The following is a 22,983-nucleotide window of genomic DNA, read 5'->3' as shown; positions in this document are numbered from 1 at the left end:
ATATATATATATATACATACATACATACATACACACACACATACATACATACACATACATACATACACACACACATACATACATACACATACATACATACACGGCTTTAGAAGAGACAAACACAGCATTGAGCTTTGGGGAAGTGCCGTCACTTGCCGGGGTACTCTGGGTCGTAGCGACATCACAACAATGGCATCGTCGTTCTCACCACACTCAGCGGGGCATTTCCTGAGGAGGAATTTCCTCCTTTCTATTGATGCCAACCTATGAGGATTGACTGTGCTCTTCACCTTTTATATACTGAACGTCGAGCAAGGAAATGGCACGTACCATTTTTAAAGTCTTTGGTATGACTTGGCCAGGGTTTGAACCACCAACCTCCCCACTTAGAGTGGATGCTCTAACCATTATATCAGTCTTTTTGTAAAATCTTTTAAAAATATTTTTACAAGTTACTGATTTTTTTTCCCCAACAAAATGGCTGACAATTGTCTGGTACCCAAGAGTAGTGCACAATTGATCATTTTGACTACCTGGTGGAGGGGGCTTGCTTTCCCATTCTGTGCCGTCGACAAGAGCCTGCAATGTACTTTCGGAGCTGTACTCCTCTTTCCGCTGCCTGATGAGGTGAACTAACTCTGTACGACATGAAGCACAGCGACGCTGGGATGAGCTTCCAACAGTCAATTCTGAGGTTTCAGCATCCTCTGACATTGTCTGCCTGCCTCCCAGAGGATGTGTTGTGGGAGGAGAGTTATGATCCTGCTCCTGGAAATGAAGTGAAAGTGAAAGAACATGAATGGACATAAAATTTAAAGAAATGGAAGAGATCATGTGTTTCAATAAACAATAACAGTTAAGGCAGAGAATCCAAGCAAGAAGTTTAAGCTTCAACCTCATGAGTGCTTCTGCTTTAATGCATCATCAGTGAGATAACATCAGCTTAAAATGCAGAATTTTTGTTCAGCATGTAGTATATAGAAGTGAAGATTTGAGAGGTAATTAAAGTTCCACAAGCACAGCTTTTTATAGTTTACTTAAACGGCCATTCTAACCATTGCGGACGGTGCAATGGTCAGATCATCCACTTTGAGTGTCGGAGGTCGGTGGTTCGAACCCCAACTGAGTCATACTCTAGAGTCTAGATTTAAAATGGTACGTGCTGCTTCCTTGCTTGTTGCTCAGCATTTAAAAGGATAGAGCACGGACAAACAACCATAGGTTGGTAATAGTGCAGGCTTCGATGACCATGTGACCAATGACGTCATAAATTGAATTGCTCATTCACATCGGGTAGTAAAGCAGATATATGAAGCTTGAGATTTTTTGGATAAGGATTTCGATTCAACCAATTACGGCTGGAAAAAGACTTCAACGATGACATCATCGTTATCACCCTATGTACCCCATGGGGTGTTGCCATACCATATGCCAAGTTTTAAAAAAATAAAATCGTTGAGCTATTTCAGAGAAAATGATTTTTCCTTTAATCCAATATGGCTGTCATAACATGTGACCTATGACATCAGAATTGTCAAAAAATAATCTCCATGTGGAGTCCCCCCCATGTTTAAAGTTTTGCATCGATCGGACAAGCAGTTGCAGAGAAAAAATATTTTTAAAGCAAAAATATTGTCGTGTCCCAAGGTTAAGGTAGGTGAAGGATGGCCAACCGAGCTTTAACACTGAGGTGTTTATCCAAAACTATGGCGGTGTTATCTCTTTATGACGCGCGAGGGAAATGGAGGTCCCTGGTCTTATTTGAACGGATGGACGGACGCGGCGAGGGTTTTCCGAAACCACAAACAAATAAACGTACAAGAAAAAAGAAATTGAAAATGCAACAAATAAAGGTTTAATGAAAATAATGCAGGCAATAAAAATGAAAGATGAGATAAGATCTATAATTCCTAGATGAGGATCCTCCACTTAGACACAAAGACACGAACAAGGGAAAGATGAAAATAAAAAGTAATGTTGGATGGTGTGCAGCCACTCAACTCCGGGCTCAACGAGGGTTTGGTGCCGTCACAGGTCCCGCGTCCCTGCGCCGGGAAAAACGCGTTGGCGCGAAGTCTGGTCCACCGCAAGCTGCCGGCACGAAGCAACAGGCATGAGCTCCTCCCTTGGTCCTTCTCGTTCGGCTGCACCGAGCTCCGACCGTCCCAAACTTCCCAGGAGCGCACACAAACCAGAGAGCCAGAGGTCCAAGCGTCCAACCCACACGAACGCGGAAAACGAAGAGAGCGAAGGAAATGCGACCGCCTGCCGCGTAGCCCAGGACAGAGAAAGACAAAAATGGCGGTCGCTTCGCTTTTTCTTCCTCCGTTCTCGAATGTTCCCCGATGACGTCACACACCAACCAATCCCCGCGCCCCACCACTTCAGGCCATGGCCATGACCAATCGTTCCTTTTGGGGCGGGGCCTCACGGCCTTTCTTGACACATATCGAGAACATTCGGGGGCGGGGTTCCCTTGCCGATCGGCAAATGTGATGGGTTTCTGTCAGGCTTGTCGGTGTTGTAATGTGCATGAGTTCATTTCCTGACAGCCCTCGTCTTATCACAGGCCGATTTATTATAACCACAAAGGTCAGAAGTTCTGTCACTCAAGCTTTTGGGTCTCACAATCTGCAATGATCTTTCCTGGGAAAGAACACATTTCCAAGCTGGCCTCCAAAGCCAGGTGCCGACTGGGCATCCTCCGGCATGCGAAGTCCTTTCTGGGCACGTCTGAGCTCCTCACCACATACAAAGCTTTCATCTGCAGCTCAATGGAATACTGCTCTCCCCTCTGGGCTGGTGCTCCTGCCTCACCTAGCTCGGCTTCACGCGGTTGAAACCAAAGCATTCAGAATCATTGGAATCTCCCGCGATGAAGCTGATTCTGAGCGCCTTTCTCTCTCTCACTGCAGGCGGGTTGGTGGTCTTTCTGTCTTCTACAGACTCCTCTCCAGCCTTGCTCCCCCTGCTTTGTCTGTGCTCTGTCCCCCAAATATTCCTGCAGGACGCACAAGATCTGCCAGCAACCCTCTTCTGGTGAAACTGCCAAAATCAAGACTCTCTGCTCACCTTCACTCTTTCATTCCTCTTTTCTCCCGCCTCTGGAACAAATTCCCACACTCTCTTCAATCCCTCTCCTTGCTCCAGGTCTTTAAAACAGCTGTTCACCATCATCTCTTATCTTCCCCCATCCAAAACCTTGATCTTTTCTACCCCCATTAAAACACCCTAAATCCACCTCTTTCAACCCCCAACTTCTTTCCTGTAATTCCTAGAAGTGTTCATTTGCTTTGTAGCGTGTACCACTCCCTCCTCCCCCAGCCCTCCCCCTTCCACAGATCTACCGACGTCCCTGTTCTCTACTGTTGTTGTGCTTGCTTGTGTGCTTCCCTCCCCCTCCTCCTCTTGTCTCCCGCTGGCTTCATTGTATGTTTTATGTGTCTGTACATGTTTTCATGTTCAATGTGTTAGCTCTTACACAAGCCTTGATTCTGTATCCCAAAAAAAGAAAGAAAAAAGAAGATCACAAGAGGTAGGATGGACAGGGGGATTGTTCTTACTCCCTAGACTACATAGCACAAGAGCCACCCTCCGTATGGCCACACGTCACACTTAATCCGAATACATGGAGTTGACTTATTTACATCAAAATGTTCTTACACGACATTCGGAGCATGGTAATCTATACAATCCCATCTCAACTAAGTTATTTCATTACCGACCCCAACACACGTAACAATATATAGACACAGACACACGGACGGACACACACACACACACACACACACACACACACACACACACACATATACACACACACACACACACACACACACACACACACACACACACACACACACACACACACACACACACACACACACACACACACACACACACACACACACACACGTTGCAACAGTTTTACATCCCCTTTGATGCGAGACTAATTAGGGGAATAAAGGATTACTATTGAATCACTTTACCTTTTGCACAGCTTACCTGTGTTTGGAAAGATCCCCTTGCTTGGCTTCTCTGTGTCAAAGCATGTGGCTTGACACTCAATGGTTGCATCCCACCTTGAGCACCTTGCATACCCTGTCCAGCCTTGCTAGTCGTTCCTGTAGGTTGTGATAGAGGCTCCAGTGGTCCAAACAAGCTCTTCCATTCAGCATTCATGGAAACTTCAGGACGAATCGTTTTTTTTGGTGCTCCTGTCAATCAAAGATACAAGTAAATAAAATATGTAGCAACAAGAGATGCTAAACAATCCTCTTTTCTTCAACACAATCTCATAAACAATTTGCTTGTGATTAATTTCCAATCACACTATCCACGTGAGTCTCTCAAGACTTGCTTGCGGAATTTTCATTCACACCCTGTTAACCTGGAGTGGTGACTATTGCAACATTTTACTCTTCTGCCTCCCACATTTTTATCTCGCCCATCCGAATCCGCTTTTTATTAAGGCTTCTTCTTCTTCTTCTTCTTCTTCTTCTTCTTCCGTTGCTAATCATGACAAAACAGCAAAAAAAAAAAATACAACAAAATTCACGATTTTAGGCGACCTTGAACTTTTTACCTCAAAAGTAAAAGGCTTCAGCGACTCAACATGCAAACCCTGCTAAAATTTCAAATCAATCAGATGGAAATTGATGATTTCATGCAACCTTCACCTTTGACCTTTTGATCTAAAAATAAAAATAAATAAAAATCAGCTTCTAGATTTTGATTGGTGAATCAATTCAGTGACCCAATATGCAGGTTATTATAATTTCAGGTCAAATGGATGAAAATTGACGATTTTGAGTGAGGCTAACCTTTGACCTTTTGACCAAATTTATCAATTTGTCTTCTCTATGATGAGATGATGATGATGTGAGTCGTCGTTTTCGACGAATTTCTTCCCTTCGTTGGCATGCTCACTAAGCATTGTGCATCGTGCGATGGGTGTGTAGTCCAATGTGGGACTCACAGCATCGACCGCAAACATCGCAGGTATCGATTGGTCCTTGTGGAGATGGACGTTGGCAGGTTTTCCTTTCTTGCCTCCACCGTCTCTCGATAGCAAGTCTCCCACTTTCAAAGTGGTTCAAATGTTACGCCAAGCTGAACTGTTTGTGGCCTGATGTTCCCAGGTGACAACTGGAATGGCACAAGTCGAGTGCAGATGTGAGGACATCCTTATAGCACCTTCTTTGTCCATTGCATGACCATTTACCGAATTTAAGTTGTCCATAGAAAACCGCTCTTGGGAGTCTATGGTCTTCATGCGAGTGAGGTGTCCTGACCAGCAAAGCTGGGCTTGCATCAGGAAATACTCAATTCCTTGGATACGCCAGCAGTCTAGGATAGAGGTGTTAGGTATTCTGTCTCGCCAGGTCATGCCAAGAATCTTGTGAAGGCATCGCATATGGAATTGATCAAGGCGTTTGATATGACGATGATGGGGTGTCCAAGATTCGCATCTGTACAGGAGTGTCGATAAAACAACGTCATGATAGACACTGATCTTGGTGTCAAATTGCAAATGACACTTTCATGCCAAAGGCGATGTGTCAATCTTCCAAAGAACACACATCCAGTCTTGATGTTACTTTGGCACCAATCATTGCATTTTGAGAGGACCGACTGAAGAGTGCGCAGTCATCGGTGAAAAGGAGGTCATGAAACAACATTTCTGTGATTCTGGACTTGGTCTTCAGACGCTGCAAATTAAAGACTCCACCTTTTCTGTGAAACTGGATCATCACTCCCCGGGTGCAATCATCGAAGGCATCATGAAGCATAGAGGAAAATACAATGGTAATAGGTGAGCTCGGCCTTGCTTTGTGCCATTGGTAACAGGAAATGACTCAGATGTGCATCCACTGTCCCTCCCATGAGCAACCAATCCAACCATGCCATCCTGGAAGGATCTGATGATGTTGATTAAGTTGGTGGGACAGCAGAACATGGATAGATCGCGATGTTGTTCTCTGCTCTTTGCCTGAAATTGACGAGCAGAGATCATCATATCAATCGTGCCACGTCCAGCACCAAAAGCCACGTTGGCTTTCTGAGGTGATGTTGACAATTGTTGGTGACATGCAATTAAGTATTTTCAAAACAATAGATAGTAGAGCCACACCACAGCAGTTGTCAACACACGACCTATCACCTTTGCATTTGTACAGGAAAACAATCGTGATATCTTTGTAGACCTGGGGAACTGACTCCTCATTCCAGATACTGACTCTTCTCCAAATTCTCATAATAAAGCTTTGTTGAAAATTTGATGACAAAAGCTCAAATGGTAAAAAAGTTACAGCCCAGATAGACACACAGACGCACAGAAAGGCTGCATGGGGGACGGGCTAATAATGCTGCACAAAAACGGTTCCCCTCTTTACCCACTTAGACTGGTTCTCCATTTATCTGAACATTCACTTCAAAATCCTACTTCCTCTTTATACTTTGAAAATACTTAAAACATACAAATCTCTTCATACTTTTTATCAGTGTTGGTGCACTAGTGCATCCAGAAACACCTGGGTGTATTTTTACTCCCGTCAGGGAGTAATGCATTCGATCATGTCCGCCCGTGTGTGTGTTCGTGTGTTCGTGAACAAGATATCTGGAAAAGTTCTGAACGGATTTGGATGAAAGTTGGTGGGATGATTGCCCTTTGGATAAGGAAGAATTGATTAGTTTTTGGTGAAGCTCAGGATATTATTCCGGATCCAGGAATTTTTTAAAGGATTTTTTTACCATTGGAAGATAGGGCTCAGCAGCGGCCACCCACGGCGGGAGTATGCGCTCTACTGAGTGGCGTTCTAGTTTAAATATGTGGCAGTAATGATGTTCAATCCAACTCAGCGTGTTGTAAAATGAGGCTTATTCAGGCTTATTCAGTGGAATGCATTTGGGGAAAAATAAGAACAAGGTGGGCATCATTTTAACAAATTAAAGGAAACCTTTGATGCTGCATATTTAATAGAGTAACAGGTTATGACTCTTGTCTTGCAAGAATAATCATACAATGGAAATTATTAACTTCCCCGTGATCAATTTTCTTGAATACATCTTTCTTGGATACTCATGATGAGGTGTTTGGAGAAAGGTATTTATAATAGATAAGTGGTCGGTTAAAAAGAGGCAACTCGCTGCTGTTTAAACAAGATGAAATATACCTTGTTGCAGATTATCTGCAACATAAAAATGCATACCTTTTCGATCCTCCGCCTCTTGCAAACTATTGTGGCCTAGTTCAGCCTTCCTGCACCTTACATGCTTCTTCAGAGCTGCCAGACTCACAGTGCCAGGCCGCAGCATATCAGCATCATTACCAGGATCTGAGAAGGAGCCCCTGGCTCGATGTACCTTAAGCATGTAATCTCGCAACGAAAGTAGCTGGTCCTCTTCAATATCCGTCATTCCCTATACACAAGATGAAAACTTGATTTTGAAAATTCGTTACACTCAGCTTGAAGTCTTAGTGACCGATGATGTCAGCAGAATAAAAGTATCACATTATTATTATTATTATTATTATTATTAAAAGAAGAAGATAATTACCCATATGGAAATAACTCTCTGCTTAAGTTCTCTAAACTCTCTGCTTATGGCATCCAAGACCATCTCCTCTCATGGGTCACCGAATTCCACCACTCCTTCAGTCAGCATGCAACTCTTAATGGGATCCTCTCACCTCCTCTCCCTGTTAAGGCAGTGTTTTGTTCTCAAAATTATTGGGATCTCCCACAACAAAGCTGAGTGTTTGGCTTGTTACTCTCACCTTGCAGACAGGTTGGTGTCTTCTCTGTATTCTACCATCTACTTTTTGGTCTGGCACCCACTGCCCTCCCTCTCTTGGCTCTGTCCCTCCCAGGTTTCTGCAGGATGCACTCCGTCTGCCAGTATCCCTCTTCTTATTCAACTCCCAAAATCCAGACTCACTGCTCACTCATTTGTTCCCCTCTTCTCTCGTCTGTGGTACTAACTTCCCAAGTCTGTTCAGTCCCATTCTTACCTCCAGGGCTTCGAGACACCTGTTCGCCTCTACCTCACATCATCCCTCATTCACACTCATGATCTCTGCTCCCCCAAATGACCCCATTTCCAAACACTCCCCTTTTCCAGGTTATTGTGATTTTCCCCTCTCTCCTTCACCTCACCTTTCGTTTGTTCCTTTTCTGTTGCATCTGTGCTTTCCTCCTCCTCTTCTTGCTGTGTTGCAGCTTCTGTGCAGCTTGTTCACCCCATGCATCCTGCTCCCCCCTCCCCATTGATCTCACTCTCATTTATATTCTGCTGTTAGGGTTTTCACCTTTCCATTTTGTTCCACACTATTCTGCTCTCGTTCTTCCATGAACCACGACCATGTGTACAAACAAAAATGCACATTTTTTGGCAATAAATATCACACAGTGGAGAATGTAATTGTGTACATAAGCAGCTAATTTCTGACACAAGAGCATCTCAAACAGTTTTCCTCATGAATAAAAACTTGCCATTTTCTCAGCAAAGGCTGTCTAAATGGATTTATGTGCTCTGTACTCGAGTACATATCAGGCCAACTTCACAATGCAGACAATGCTGTCAATTCTCTGAATCAGAGGTGACAACTTGTAACCTGGAATTCAGTTTCACAGAGAAGGGATGGCATGGCTTGAATATAGATTATAATCGGTTGAAGTAATATCAATGGCTGAAACCAATTTGACCCCTCGCCATCTGAGTGACAATCTCCATTGTGTTGATGATGGCAAAACTCGTACCGTCAATATAATGAAAACGAAATCTGCCAAGGATAGCAGTGTGGATGGATGTTTTGTCGTTTGGTTTTTTTTTTTTTCATTGCAGGTGTCGAAGATTTTAATCCACACGTACAGGCAGACATACACACACACACACACCAACAGACACACTGACATTGTTTTTACTCAGTAAGGATGTTACAAAGGAGAAATGTATTTTCATTGGATAATTATAAAGGTGATTAATTATTGGAGACTTTTTAGTTCATAAATCCTGCTCTGAGAGTGTTGTGCCACAGAAGTGCTGTTGGTGAGTTGGCAAGGTGGGGTGAAGGCCAGCCAACTCCTCACTTGGAGTGTTTGCAGGAGATGCCTGGAGCACAGCGGCCTCTGTCCTCGACTGATAAATGCAAACACCTTTGCACCCACATCTCACAAATGTTACATCTTAAATGCTAAACGGAATAGTGTACCATTTTAAATGGTTGTGAATTGGAATTCAAATGTTGGCAAATTAGTTAATTGTATTGTGAGAAATAAAATGGTCTTAAAACTGAATATATGCATGTTCATACAAAGGTCAAGATGCCCCCTGGGTAACAAGTTGTCTGCAATTCCTCTCGCCTGTACGTGACACAACCTTTGGACTACTGCGGCATAATTCAAAACATTACACCTGCTGTGGCCATGATGATGAGATAATCGGCCGCTTTTGAGACTCTCAAATCGAAATCGCTGAAAGTGACTGGGACAGAGGGGTCCTGGTCCAAAATTATGTTACTGTTCTGTATTTGGATGTTCATTTGATGTACTTTTTGATAGGTACTTCAAGTACTTTTGTATTTTGGTATGTTCTTTGTGTATAAAAGTCAGACTCCCTCTCCAGAGCATTAAAAATATTCTTCAATGTAATCTCATGCAGAGGACAATCGATTATTTCATTACAATTGTGTTGACCTAATAGTAATGATCTAAATTAATCCTCTTCACAGGTCACAAAACAACAAATTTCGTACATTATAATTCCACAGCTAATTTAAACAACTTCACCAACTAATCTCCTTTATTTCGTTTTAAGACTTGAAGGTTAGGCCACAGACTTGCAATACAACCCTCTTAGCTAAACCTAACAGTGTCTTTCGGTGTTGAAAAAACAAAACAGTAATCATCAACCTTTTAGATATATGATGAACCTCAACATGAACCTATATGATGAACCTAAAAAGGTTCCTTTATCGTAAAAAAATCAGGACATGATAATAAAGCAAAGATGTGTTCACAATTCGCAAGGAGCTGCCTCATGAATAAGAAAGACCCATTGCCATGTACCTGTGATTGAAGCTTGCGCAGTAATTGAGCTAGTATTTGGTCTGCAGGTGTTACATATTGCTGTATTGAACCAAGCCGGCGCACATTTCTAATGAGTTGTCGCTCCTGCAGCAAGTCAAAAAACACTGGCGTGTCACGTGACTTCAGAACGTATTCAAATATAGGACGTGGCAGTGGTGGCTTCAACACACCCAAGAGAACAATGGAATCTTCTATCTGGGTACAAGGGAAAAAGGTAGAAAACAAGGAAAACAAGCGTTACGCCTAGGTCCCCCGTCGGTGAAGTGATGCGAGTTGACAAAGTGGAAGACGCAAGGCGGCCATCTTGGATTTTGACGTGGCGACCCAATTTTCAATAGCGTTCTTCCCTGTGCCTAGATACACCCACACACCAGATTAGAAGTTGGTACTTCGCCTATTTTTCAAGATATTCCGCTCACAAGGTTCAGACATAGATGGCGGCGGCCATCTTGGATTTTGACGTGACGACCCAATTTTCAATAGCGTTCTTCCTTATGCGTAGATACACCCACACACCAGATTAGAAGTTAGTAGTTCGTTTATTTTTCAAGATATTTTGCTCACAAGGTTCAGACATATATGGTGGCGGCCATCTTGGATTTAGACGTGACGACCCAATTTTCAATAGCATTCTTCCTTATGCGTAGATACACCCACACACCAGATTAGAAGTTGGTACTTCACTTATTTTTCAAGATATTCCGCTCACAAGGTTCAGACGTACATGGCGTCAGACATACATGGCGGCGGCCATCTTGGATTTTGACGTGGGTTGCACCCACACACCAAATTCGAATGTGGTCCTTCGCTTACACACGCACGCACGCCCGGACGGACACACGGACGGAGGGGAAAACCATAGTCCCCGTTTCGCCCCGCAGTGCGGCGGGGGGGCAAAAAAAAAGGGGGGGACAATAAATGAGGAGTTGTGATTAAACAACCCAACTACACATCAAGACACCTATTGAATTATAATTGTTTGTACTTTCATTATTTTTATTATATTTATTGTTCAATTTGCTGATATATCTTCCAATGCAATGATAAACCAAATATGTTGAAAGAATCAGTTATTTATGAAAATACAGGTTGAAGGAGGTGTTGAAACGGCAATATTGTCAAGCCACACAACTGGAAAAAAGCAAAAGAAGGCAAAATCGTACTGTACGGCGCATTCACCCAAGGTCTGGCCGAGCAAAAATGTAAGCATCGGGTCAGGCCATGAGGCCTGTGATGTACTAGGTTGGACCCACAAGCTCAGCGAATAACCGTGTTGGCAAACGAGCTTGGAGAAGCACTGGGTGGGCCTATTAAACTCGGCGAAGCACAAGGTCGGCCCACGAGCTCGGCCAAGCATCGGGTCGGCCCACGAGCTCAGGCAAGCACCGGGTCGGCTCACGAGCTCGGCCAAGCACCGGGTCGGCCCACGAGCTAGACGAAGTACCGGGTTGGCCCACGAGCTCGGCCAAGCACCGGGTCGGCCCACGAGCTCGGCCAAGCACCGGGTCGGCCCACAAGCTCGGCCAAGCACCGGGTCGGCCCACAAGCTCGGCGAAGAACTGGGTCAGCCCACGAGCTCGGCCAAGCACCGGGTCGGCCCACGAGCTAGGCCAAGCATCGGGTCGGCCCACGAGCTCGGTGAAGCACAGGGTAGGCCCAAAAGCACCGGGTTCAAAACTCAAATGCATTTTACAACTCATAAAGTCCTTTGACAAAAACACAGCGAAAGCAATATCTTTAATACCTTTCTTGGGGATTCAATATTTTACACAAACTACTGATAAAGACAGATGCACATGCCTGTACTGTTGGTTGAGTGATGTAGGGTTGCAACAGAGGAAGAAGGTTGCAGTGGATGTCTGCTACATTCAGACACTTAGCCATAGTAGATATAAATCCAACAGCACCATGCCTGATCCACAGGTTCGGATGACACAGGAAAGGTGCTGAAAGACAAAGAAGGATGGATAAGGTAAATAATTGCAATCCATGATGATGGCAATGTTTTTATGATTAATTGTAAAGATAACCTTTTTTTGTTTGAAATATATGGCTGTTGTATATTTTTCCAGCTTTTTAATTCAGCATTTTTATTCAAATCTCATATTCCATCTGAATTTAGCAGTTTTCTTATAGAAACAATCTATGAAACTTGGAAAACCCTACCACAGTCATTGAGAAAGTCATAAAGATGAGGTTTCTGAAGCAGACTGAGCTGGCACATGCAGGTAAGTGCCTGGAGAGCCTTGCACACCACAAATTCCTCTGTATCACCTAAGCCCTGCTGCAACAATGGCTTCAATATAGAAGAGCTTTGCCAACCAACATAGACAGCCACACCTGCACAACACACAGGCAAAATATGTTAACAAAGCCATTACTATAATAAAACTTTAAATTGTAAGCAGAAAAGGGTATGCAGCTAAGCAGAAAATAGTTATTAGAAAAAAACAAGAGGACTAAAGCAAGCACACCAATAATGTAGGTTGTAGTGAATAAAATAAAGATAACATTTTACATAAAAAGGTTTGGTTGTCAAATACAAACCCCTTCACTTTTATGGTACCAGGGACGATGTGTCACTCTGGCTATTGCCGCACGGATTCTGACCAACAGGATGTCTGGCACACATCATCATAATATGGTCGACAAACACATCTGGAGATGTAGCAAGGAAAATTACAATTAAAAGAACAATAGAGCTTCAGGATTTGCGCAGACCGCAAAAAGCAGAACATTATTCTTTCAGAACTCCAGATTCTCCAAGAGACAGGGTTTTGAGGTGCTGTCAATACAAACAGGTGGTTGGTTATACCTTAGCAGTCTGCGCATAGCCAAAGGTTTTATCCTTCTAAGTTTGGTTGTCGTATGTTAAATGACTCTCCAAATATGTTCGATATTATTTGTTTTCTGCAAGCTAAGTTATGAAAAATGTATTTGTTGGAAATATCATTGTTTTCTGTCAACATTATTTTGAGATATCCACTCTAGTTAGTTTGATTCAAGTTGGAGAACAACTTACCTCTTAAAATTACAACTTGTGTGCTCTTGAAGTCACAGGACGACTTACCAACAATGCTGTCAAAGAAAGCACCGCGTAAGTGCCAATCTTGCTTGTCGTTCAAAAATGTGATCATATGTGAGAGAAGCACATCATTTGCTTTTTGTCGTCCAAAGAAGACGCAGAGGCGGGTGATGCCATTTTCTAGAAGGGTCTGTTTGACCACATTCTCTGGGTCACTGAGCAATGTCACCACCTTCTGTTGCACCATCTCTTGGAGGGCTTGGAGTTCTGCAGGAAGGTAGAGCTTCATGGTTACAAAGAAAAGTTCTCGATTATACTGCACATTTGTTGGAACAAAATGTTGCAAAATCCAAAGAAGTGTGAAAAATGGAAATGTCAAAGAGAAATGCTGCGAAAGAGAGGAGGCGGAAGAGTCAAAAGGATTACATGGCATTTTCATATGCAAATTAAAGTAAGTAAACATTCTTCTGTTCCTCTATATTCTATAATGATCTCCTATTGCAGTCCTTCCCTCTCTTCTAAGCACCATAATGTCCACTCTCAGAACTCCTGAATAGTTACATCAATCATTAAGAAATTAAGCATTCTGGCCACATCAGAAAAATCCTGTCCTTGCGTTTTATACCTATCCTGCCTCCCCCCAGGCCCTCTCCCTCCCACACATCTCCCGATGTCCCTGCTCTCAAATGTTGTGTTTGTGTGCTTTCTCCCCTTCTCTCCCCATCTTGTTGACCGCTCCCCTTTTTATATACTTTGTTTGCTTGTTTGTTTGATTTGTTTGTTTGATAAATGTTAGCTCTTTCACGAGCCTCGACTCTGTATACAAAAAATAAAAAAAATAAAAAATCATTATTTCTGAAGCAGGAATCCACCAAGACTCTTTATTTTAGTATTGAAGTCAAACTGCACTTCTAATCCGACTTGTCCCCGACCTAGTCCTTTAAGGCCTTCATATCATGTGTATCATGTGTCATGTGTCACATATCATGTGTCACTTAACCATGGCCTGGTTAAGAATTTTGCATCACAAGCTTCCTTCAGAAAACTTCAATTGAGCTGAACATCCAGACCTGCACTTAAAGGACTGTTCCATTCTTTCTACTGCTATCAATGAGGATGTTGTGAAGATCTATTTAAAAAACTCATTCTTTCAATTCCAGTATGCATCCCCTCCCACCAACAACTCTTGCTCAGCTCAAAATCCCATTCTTCACAGTCACACATTAGAGATACCATGGTAAGCAATTTGTTTTTTTTCTTTAGCTAGGAAGTGCAATACAACTTTGAAGGGGATCATATATTTTATAGATTAGATATCACACTGATGTATAATCCCATTTGACATATTGTCCCATTTTGACTCGGTCTGTATGGTTACATTTTGAATCAAGCTCACCCATCACCAACGACTCATTGGATTTAGCTGGCAAATGATGAAAAGATAGTGAGAGAATGATCCTGATTGTTGAAACTTTACATTCAGCATGTCTTCAGTGATAAAATATCCTTATACACAAGGTTAGTGATGACAAAGATGGCAGATTAGGCCCTGGATAGATTCCCGAATTTCCCCACCAGGTGATATAATTGCGCAATCATTAAAAATACTTTTATTTCATCCCAGAAAGCAAACCCCACCAATGGTGTCTCCATAAAGACCATAAGGAGTATGTTATAGTCCTTAGACCTTTCAGAGATCAATACCAGCATCACTTGAGGCTCAATCTTACACAGCTGGATAATTGCCCAATTTAATTTTGTCATCAGCATCTGCAAAAGGTCCAATAAATATCTTGAGTTTCTGAGTTTCACAACTTGCTAAAATAGGGATCTATGAGTACGGGACGTGTTGAATCGGAACATGATTCAGAAAACAAACCTGCCGTTTTACAGTACATCGTCTCTGAATTCGTCCCGATTGCACATGCGCAAAGAGATAAAGTATCAATTTATGAGATCAGTTAACAAAAGACTGTTTTAAATGACGGTTGTATTTGGATATTATCAAACCAGCTCATTGCAGTCATCTGTCCACTTCTGGATTCGCAGCAGGTTCGTATCGAGTTAATTTTGAGGAATATTTGAAACCTCCTACCTATCTTACAACATCCGCGAGGACCCCAAAACATTCACAGGACGTTTGGCGGGGATAGCCCCAAAACTGAGGGAGTCGTTTGGAGACTGGCAGACAGACAGACACTCCTGTTTTATAATATATATATATATATATATATATATATATATATATATATATATATATATATATATATATATATATATATATATATATATATATATATATATTATATATATATATATATATATAATATATATATACAGTGGAACCTTGACTTACGAGTGCCCCAACTTACGAGTTTTTCGAGATACGAGCCGTCGCTCGGGCGGTTTATTGCTTTGAGATGCGAGCCGAGATCCGAGTTACGAGCTTTCGCCACCCGGTCACGTGGTTATCTTGCCGTTCAAGTACAGTATCTCTGTCGTATAGCGCTGCATTTTAGTTTTCGCATTTCGGTTATTTTGAGTTTACGCCGCCAGGTGGGTTCCGGTCACGTGGTTATCTTGCCGTGCACGTACAGTATCTCTGTCGTATAGCGCTGCATTTTAGTTTTCGCATTTCGGTTATTTTGAGTTTACGCCGCCAGGTGGGTTCCGGTCACGTGGTTATCTTGCCGTGCACGTACAGTATCTCTGTCGTATAGCGCTGCATTTTTGTTTTCGCATTTTGGTTATTTTGGAAAATTTCATGTTCATGTCGAACATTTCATGTTCATGTTCATGTTTTCATGTTCATGCCATGCCAGGCCACAACTTGTTCAGAGTGCCGGCGATAGCTCGCCTTCTCTTTGTGGAAAACACGGTGAGATCCTTAACATCCAACAACTAATGGGACGCAAACGGGGCGCCCAGTTTAGCGGTACACACATTGATGAATCACCCTGCCTGTGATTCACCCATGACAGGTTATAGCTGGGTCGGGATTCAAACCCAGGCTGGACAGTTTAGACTTTAGAGTCAAGTGTGCGTACCTCCAGTCCAGGCCATCCTGCCAACTTGTATGCTGCATACAGGTGAAATATAAAGCGCGAGATATTTTTATATATACTGTATATTTTAAAAAAAATTGGTGTGGTTTTTGGCGGGCTGGAACGGATTAATAGCATTTCAATGCATTTCAATGGGGAAATTTGATTTGAGATACGAGCAATTTGAGTTACGAGCTCGGTCACAGAACGAATTAAACTCGTAAGTCAAGGTTCCACTGTATATATACACAAAGAATTAAGTTAAGCACCCCTACACAACGAATTAAGGTAAGCACCCCCTAATATATATTCTTTGTGTATATGTATACATTGGCATATATTCTAAGGTATGTGAGATCAAATAATGATTGGTATGACATTAGCAATTATCCATTGATGAAATTGAGTGATCAAAGTGAAAAAAAGTGATTGGTTGAGTCAGTGATCCGATCACGTGGGTCCTACACACGTTATTGACGCAAAGATCGCTAGAGGTCTTCTCAGAACAATGACTGTACGTTAGAAAACATAAACGTCATCCACACTGTCCGTGATGGACCTATAGCTCCATACTTAAATTGAGGTGAAAATATGCCTAAAATTCCCAAAAAATTTCACCTTAAATTATTCAGAATAAAATATTGAAAACGGCATGATTGTTATGTTTTTATGTGACCATAATATCACTTCTCCAGAAAATATAGCAATATCATGGGTATATTACACTGTTTTGACGACAACAAACTTGTAATGTGCGAGGTTGTAAAAAAAACGGGGGGGGGTGCTTAACTTAATTCTTTGTGTATATATATATATATATATAATATATAATATATATATATAAAATATATAATATATATATATATATATTTATATATATATATATATATATATATATATATATATATAAATATATATATATAAATATATATATATATATATATAAATATATATATATATAATATATATATATATATATATATATATATATATATATATATATATAAATATATATATATATATATATAAATATATATATATATATATAATATATATATATATATATATATATATATATATATATATATATATATATATATATATATATATAAATATATTATATATATATATATATATATATATATATATATAAATATATATATATATATATATATATTTTTTTGTTACGGTCCGCGGTTAAGGATGTTATGTTTGCCGAGCGGAGGCACCGCGACCTAACAGTTTCCCCGATTCACCCGCACGTTGGCCGTATCGCGCCACAGCTATTCAATGAGGGAAAAGACAAAAACGACGGATGTGAAGAAAAGGAATAAGAGGACGAAAAAAAGGTTGAAAATACTACTAAATTTATTTACTATTTACAGGGTCAAAATAACCAAGGAGAAGGAAAGATAAGAAAATAATTTACAGAAGCTTTTAGAGACACAGTGAAAATACTAGCTTATCTAACAGGCTTAACTTATTCCCAGGGACAAGACAAAAGACAGACTACGAACACACTTACACGGGGAATGATGATAGGAATGGCAGGTGGATGTTTTGAGGGAGAGTGAGGTCCAACGGGTCCTGCAGCACGATCGGCGCGTTGGGCAGCCGCCGTTCCTTCGCGGCCCTGCTCCAAACTGCCGTCCAGGCCCCACGCTGCTGTGGCTGCAGTTTCGGTGGCTCAAGCTGCTGTGGATGCAACCGCCACTCTTGTCATGGACCTCTCTTTGTCATGGACCTCTCTTTGTCATGCACCTCTCTTTGTCATGGACCTCTCTTTGTCATGGACCTCTCTTGTCATGGACCTCTCTACGCAGCTTTTCTCTGACGACTTCTTTCTCATCACTCTTGCGCCCGCGCTTTTATAACGCCTCCGGCGATTAAGCCGCCGCCCTTCAGGACACGCCCATCGGTGTGCTCACCTCGGCCATGGTTGGTCGCGCGACCCTCTGGCTCCGCCCTTGATGACGACGGGCGGGCACGCCTTTCTTCCCCAACCCGAGCACATGTTCAATGGCGGCTTTGGAGGGGATGTAATTGCCAAATTGAGGCTTGGCCATGTCGAAAGGGGAAATGGAGGTTTTTGGGAATGGGAATGAAGGGAATCTATCTATTTCACTTGGTGCAATGGAGTGTCATTTTAATGGAAGACAAGGCCTTACCCTAAAACACATAACAAAGATATAAGCTACTGAACAAGGGTTTTATAGTGTCCTTCAATGGATGCTTTATGGAATTAACTACCGGAACGCCCTTTGACCTTTACACAACACTGGAGGCAGGAGGGGCCAGACTAAAACAATAATAATAATAAAGCACACAATAAAAAAAATACAATCCTCATATCCGCAACACTGCACCCTCCTCCTCTTAGGCACGTCCCGGGCCTATAACTTTAACTTAGTGTGACACGTAGGTGTAGTTCCCTCTACATTTAACCTGACCCTGAGTGTGACAGTTTTAAAACATAAATAAATATGTCCCGCTGCTCCATTGCACCCTGCCTAACAGACTCACGCCCACAGTTAACCGAATTGCGGAATGGTCTTCAAACTATACATTGACGGTGGGGAGCATTATTTACACTGACGTTACTTTATTTACAAAACGCAACCCAGGACCTGTGATTGTTCTTTCTGGGGGGGAGACAGTCTGCTCTGCATCAATGCACCATGAAAGCACCCAAAACGCACCAACACACCCTCAAGCACCAATCGGCGCACAGTCATCATTGTTCATCAATAAAAATAACCAAACAACCCCTAACCCTGCAGGTGGTCTCTTGCTCTTCGGCTCCCTCTGCTGGCTATTACTCTCTTCCAGATGTTGTCATTTTCTTTGCTGGCGGCCTATTTGCAATAAAACTAGCCCAACGTGTCCATTTTTGTTTTATTTATGGCCCACAGGGGGCCGACTAGTGTGGTTCACCTGTGGGGCATCGGTGCCCTGTGATCAAGGTCCGCCAGCAAGATTTCGGGCCTTCATGGCCGGTTCCAGCAGAGGGGCCATGCCCCAACCCATGGGGTCCATAAGTGGTGCTCGGCCACAGACATGTGGTCCATAATGTGGTGCATTGATGCAGACAGCTGGTTCTGGGAGTTCCGGGCGCACAATGGCGGACTCACGCACGCTCCCCTCGGCGCCCAGTGGCGCTCAGGTCCTCATGTGGGAGACAAAGGGGGGAAGACAGATGAGCGAGGGGTAAGGTCACAAGGGTACACATCAACAAAGGCAATGCAAGGCGAAGTGCGTACGGAGAGCGAAGTGAGAAAGCTCGTCCCTACCGTACGTCACCCCCCCCTGTCACCTACACTACCCTTGCCCTTACCCCATATGTACAAAATCTACACATTTACAAATTCGTCACTACTGTCACGTCTTCCCCATATTTCCCTTATACCAAATTCGTTCCCACAATCCCTCCAACCAAAATTTGCCATCACCAATTCATCATCAATCCTCATAAGGAGGGAGAGATGGAACATCAAGCACAATGTCACACCCACGTCATGATGCGTCTCGCAATCCAAACATTTGCATCAAAATAAAAATAATAAAACATGGCATGGTGTGGAGTTACGTCACCTCAGGTGAGTGTATGTAGATGGTGCGAGGAGACTTCATCCTAACTACTTTCTAAATGACTTTAATACACTTTACACTACCCGGGGTCTTTCCCTGCCAATCCATTGGCCATCTTACACTCTGGGTTCTAAAAACAAATTCCCATTGACCAAACTGTGGTGCTTCTCAATTTGGGGTCTCACTCCCCCGATTCATCTCCCTGTGCCCTTGCACAATTTCAGGACTGGGGCGTGTAGCTCTCCCAGCAGGTCTACCCACCTGCACACCTCCACCACTGTAGTTGCCTCCGAGCTTACCTGCTCCTTACCTAACCTATCTACCTGGGGAAGGCCCCTCCTGGCTCTGTCACCCCTCGGTGCCCTCTGGCACTGGGCTATCCGGGTCCGTCCTCCGGATCCTCGGGCCCCATCCACAACTCTACCGGCTCCCAGAGCCCACCTGCGGCCTCACCTGGCCGACATCCTTACAGTGGTGGAGTGCCCAAACCAACTACACACACTAACAGGCTACACGCCCAGCCATTTCCACAACACTAATGCACCCATCTAAACACCATTCTTTCACCCGCACCACAGATGCCAATATCCAACCATAATTTACCTATACCCTCTACCTAACACTTAAACTACCCGCCCCGGGTATTCGTGATGGGGGTCCATCCTTCCCCCATTCACACCTTCGCACCATCCACTCCACTCCATAGTTTCCACCATACTCACTCCACGACCATCCATTCCAATACTCCATATACTCCATACCATTTATTCCACACAACCATTCTCCATACTCCTGTCGTTGCACACCTGTGCAATCACACCTGGTGCCACCTGCACCCTCCTTCTCCCTGGACCATTTGGTCAACACAATACACATCACCATCACTCACTCATACACTGCTCCACACACCTGTTCAGTTGCACACCTGTGCAATCACACCTGTTCCTTACACACTTTTCACAATACACTTCCAATCCTCAAACACACGGCATCATCTCATCTAACTACTCCCCTGCTAACTTAGTGCTCCCCGTCTTCCCTTTAAACTAAGCACATACCATGTCATTATCATCCACACTAATCTACCTGCGTCCCCACTACAGGTATCAGTCACTACCTAACCTTAACGTTACCTAATGTCATCTCTAGGGCCCTACACATTATATCCTAACCCTCCCGGGCTAGTTTTCACTGCCATAAACCCCATAAGACTAGTGCTCCTTTGCCCCCGATGTGAGGGATGGTGGATTGGCCATCCCATCACATGGGGCATCTCTTACTATAAATTTTGCTCGTCCAATTTCCACAAATCAAAAATTTTCCAATTACTGCCAATTCTACTCACTATTTTAAATTTCGTATCAAATCACTATCACTATCACCATCATCACAGTCCACTCACTAGTGCCTCTCGGTGCGCCAATTCACTTCCACAGCCCGGCTTCGTAAAGCCGAGCAATGATTTGCGGGTTGTTTGGTGCCGGTGGCTGGATGCGTCCGGCACTCGGTGCAGGGAAGGACGCTTACCCGGGCCGAGATCCCACGCACCACCTCGGCACGGAGCCATCCAATGGCCCGATCTCGACCTGCCGGAACGCCTCAACAAAAAGGGGTCGCCATGACGACCCTTCCTATAGGGCTGCCCGCTCCGCCTAGTGGAGCACGGACGCGGCCGTTCAAAGCGAGGCCCAGCGTGGATCGCGTAGGGCGGTTCTTTCGAAACCGCCGTGGTTCGGTTCCCCGCTGGTCCTCGCGGCACGCGAAGCTGCCCGACGTGCACCGAGGGCCCGATTCGGCTAAATGTCGTTCTAACCGCTAACCCGGTTACCGTCGATGCCTCACCTGCATGCTTACACCCCGCAGCCCGTTCCTTGCTCATACATCCAGCTGTTCCCATGCTCCTCGTCATTGCACCTTCTCTTACACACCCAGGTACACTCATTCCGCTCACAGACTTGGTCACACACCTGACCACCGAACACCTTTGCACACACTCGTCGTTCGCACACCTTACCAACACACCTCTTCGTGCCCCCTTCTCGGTCACCTCCTCTGTGACAATCACAGGTGTGCTCTCACTCGCACACCCAACCACGTGCCTCACTACCAACTCAAGTGTACATTCCCACACACGCTCTACCATTCCAGGTGTGCATCCTTCCATTCCAGGTGTACATCCTCTCTCACCTGTCACAACCAACTCACGCTCCGTGTCACTCTCACTACTTTCACCACCATTCTTGACAGCGCACTCACCCTTACTCTTGACAGCGCACTCTTTCCTCATGCACCTGTCCGTTACACAACCTTTCTCGCGCACACTCTTGCGCACACTCTCCCGTTACTTCCTCCGTAACACTCACCACAGGCGTGCATCCTCCCTTACTCTTGACAGCGCACTCTTTCCCCATGCACCCGTCCGTTACACACCTTTCTCGCACATCTTCTTGCGCACACTCTCCCGTTACTTCCTCCGTAACACTCACCACAGGTGTACACTTTCTTGTTACATCCTCTGTAACACTCCTCACTACACGCTTCCATGTGCTCCCTCGCACACGCGCTACGACCGACTCACTCTCGACAGCACACTCACTCCTTGGCACGCACTTTTTCCTCACACACCCCAGAGTCGGAAATTCTCGCACACATCCTCTTTCGCACACCGTACCCGTCACACACTTCACCAACGGCCTCTCACGAACACCCGGATCCAAATCAACCCCCAAGCCGACTGAAGCTCCCCTCACATCATGTACATTTCCACGTATATCGCCACTCACCTCGGCACCTTGTCTCCGTACCTCCTTCGCCACCTGCAAACTCTTTATTTGGTTAGCGAGCACATCATCACGATTTGAGCACAGACCTTGTACCAATTCCATTACCTCCTCCTTTATCTCCCTCTTAGTTTCCCTCCGTCTCTTCTTAATTTCACTCACCCCCTCTTCCACCTCTTCTAATTTTTGCTGCACCTCTTTCATTTCCCGGTGCGTCTCCTCAATTTCGTCCTCTAAGGCTACCGTGACCGTCTCTATGTGCATCCTCACCTGCCGGTCCTTCGTCTCCATTACCTCTGTCACCTCGTCCAACCTCATTGTCAGTCCCTCACGTACCATCTGACATTGCCTCTGTGTCGCTATCAAGTCGTCCTTGATGTCTCTTTGTGTCGCTTTCAACCCTCCTAGTACCGCAGTGTTCTTTTGTACCTGCTCCACTAACTCCGTCTGTCCCA

At 43.9% G+C, this 22,983-nt stretch overlaps 1 protein-coding gene across 1 annotated transcript in view; it reads right to left on the bottom strand.

Annotated features, from left to right (window-relative positions):
- Window positions 1–533: 533 nt before the first annotated feature.
- PIK3R4 (phosphoinositide-3-kinase regulatory subunit 4) overlaps window positions 534–22,983 on the bottom strand; it is a gene marked incomplete at its 3' end in the record, with an annotated part of 103,134 nt that continues 80,684 nt past the window's right edge. Inside the window, exons 9-15 of the mRNA XM_078768997.1 lie at window positions 13,162–13,383; window positions 12,258–12,431; window positions 11,892–12,037; window positions 10,071–10,286; window positions 7,212–7,422; window positions 4,006–4,217; window positions 534–768 (exon numbers count right to left, since the gene is read on the bottom strand). Of these exons, the coding sequence (XP_078625123.1) occupies window positions 534–768; window positions 4,006–4,217; window positions 7,212–7,422; window positions 10,071–10,286; window positions 11,892–12,037; window positions 12,258–12,431; window positions 13,162–13,383 (1,416 nt within the window). The remainder of the gene's footprint in view (window positions 769–4,005; window positions 4,218–7,211; window positions 7,423–10,070; window positions 10,287–11,891; window positions 12,038–12,257; window positions 12,432–13,161; window positions 13,384–22,983) is intronic.

The sequence above is a fragment of the Myxine glutinosa genome, unplaced genomic scaffold (genome assembly GCF_964187855.1).
Source record: "Myxine glutinosa unplaced genomic scaffold, kmMyxGlut1.1 SCAFFOLD_849, whole genome shotgun sequence".
In the NCBI taxonomy this organism is placed as follows: domain Eukaryota; kingdom Metazoa; phylum Chordata; class Myxini; order Myxiniformes; family Myxinidae; genus Myxine; species Myxine glutinosa.
Note: the sequence above shows the minus strand (reverse complement) of the source record. Positions and strands in the feature narration are given on the sequence as shown.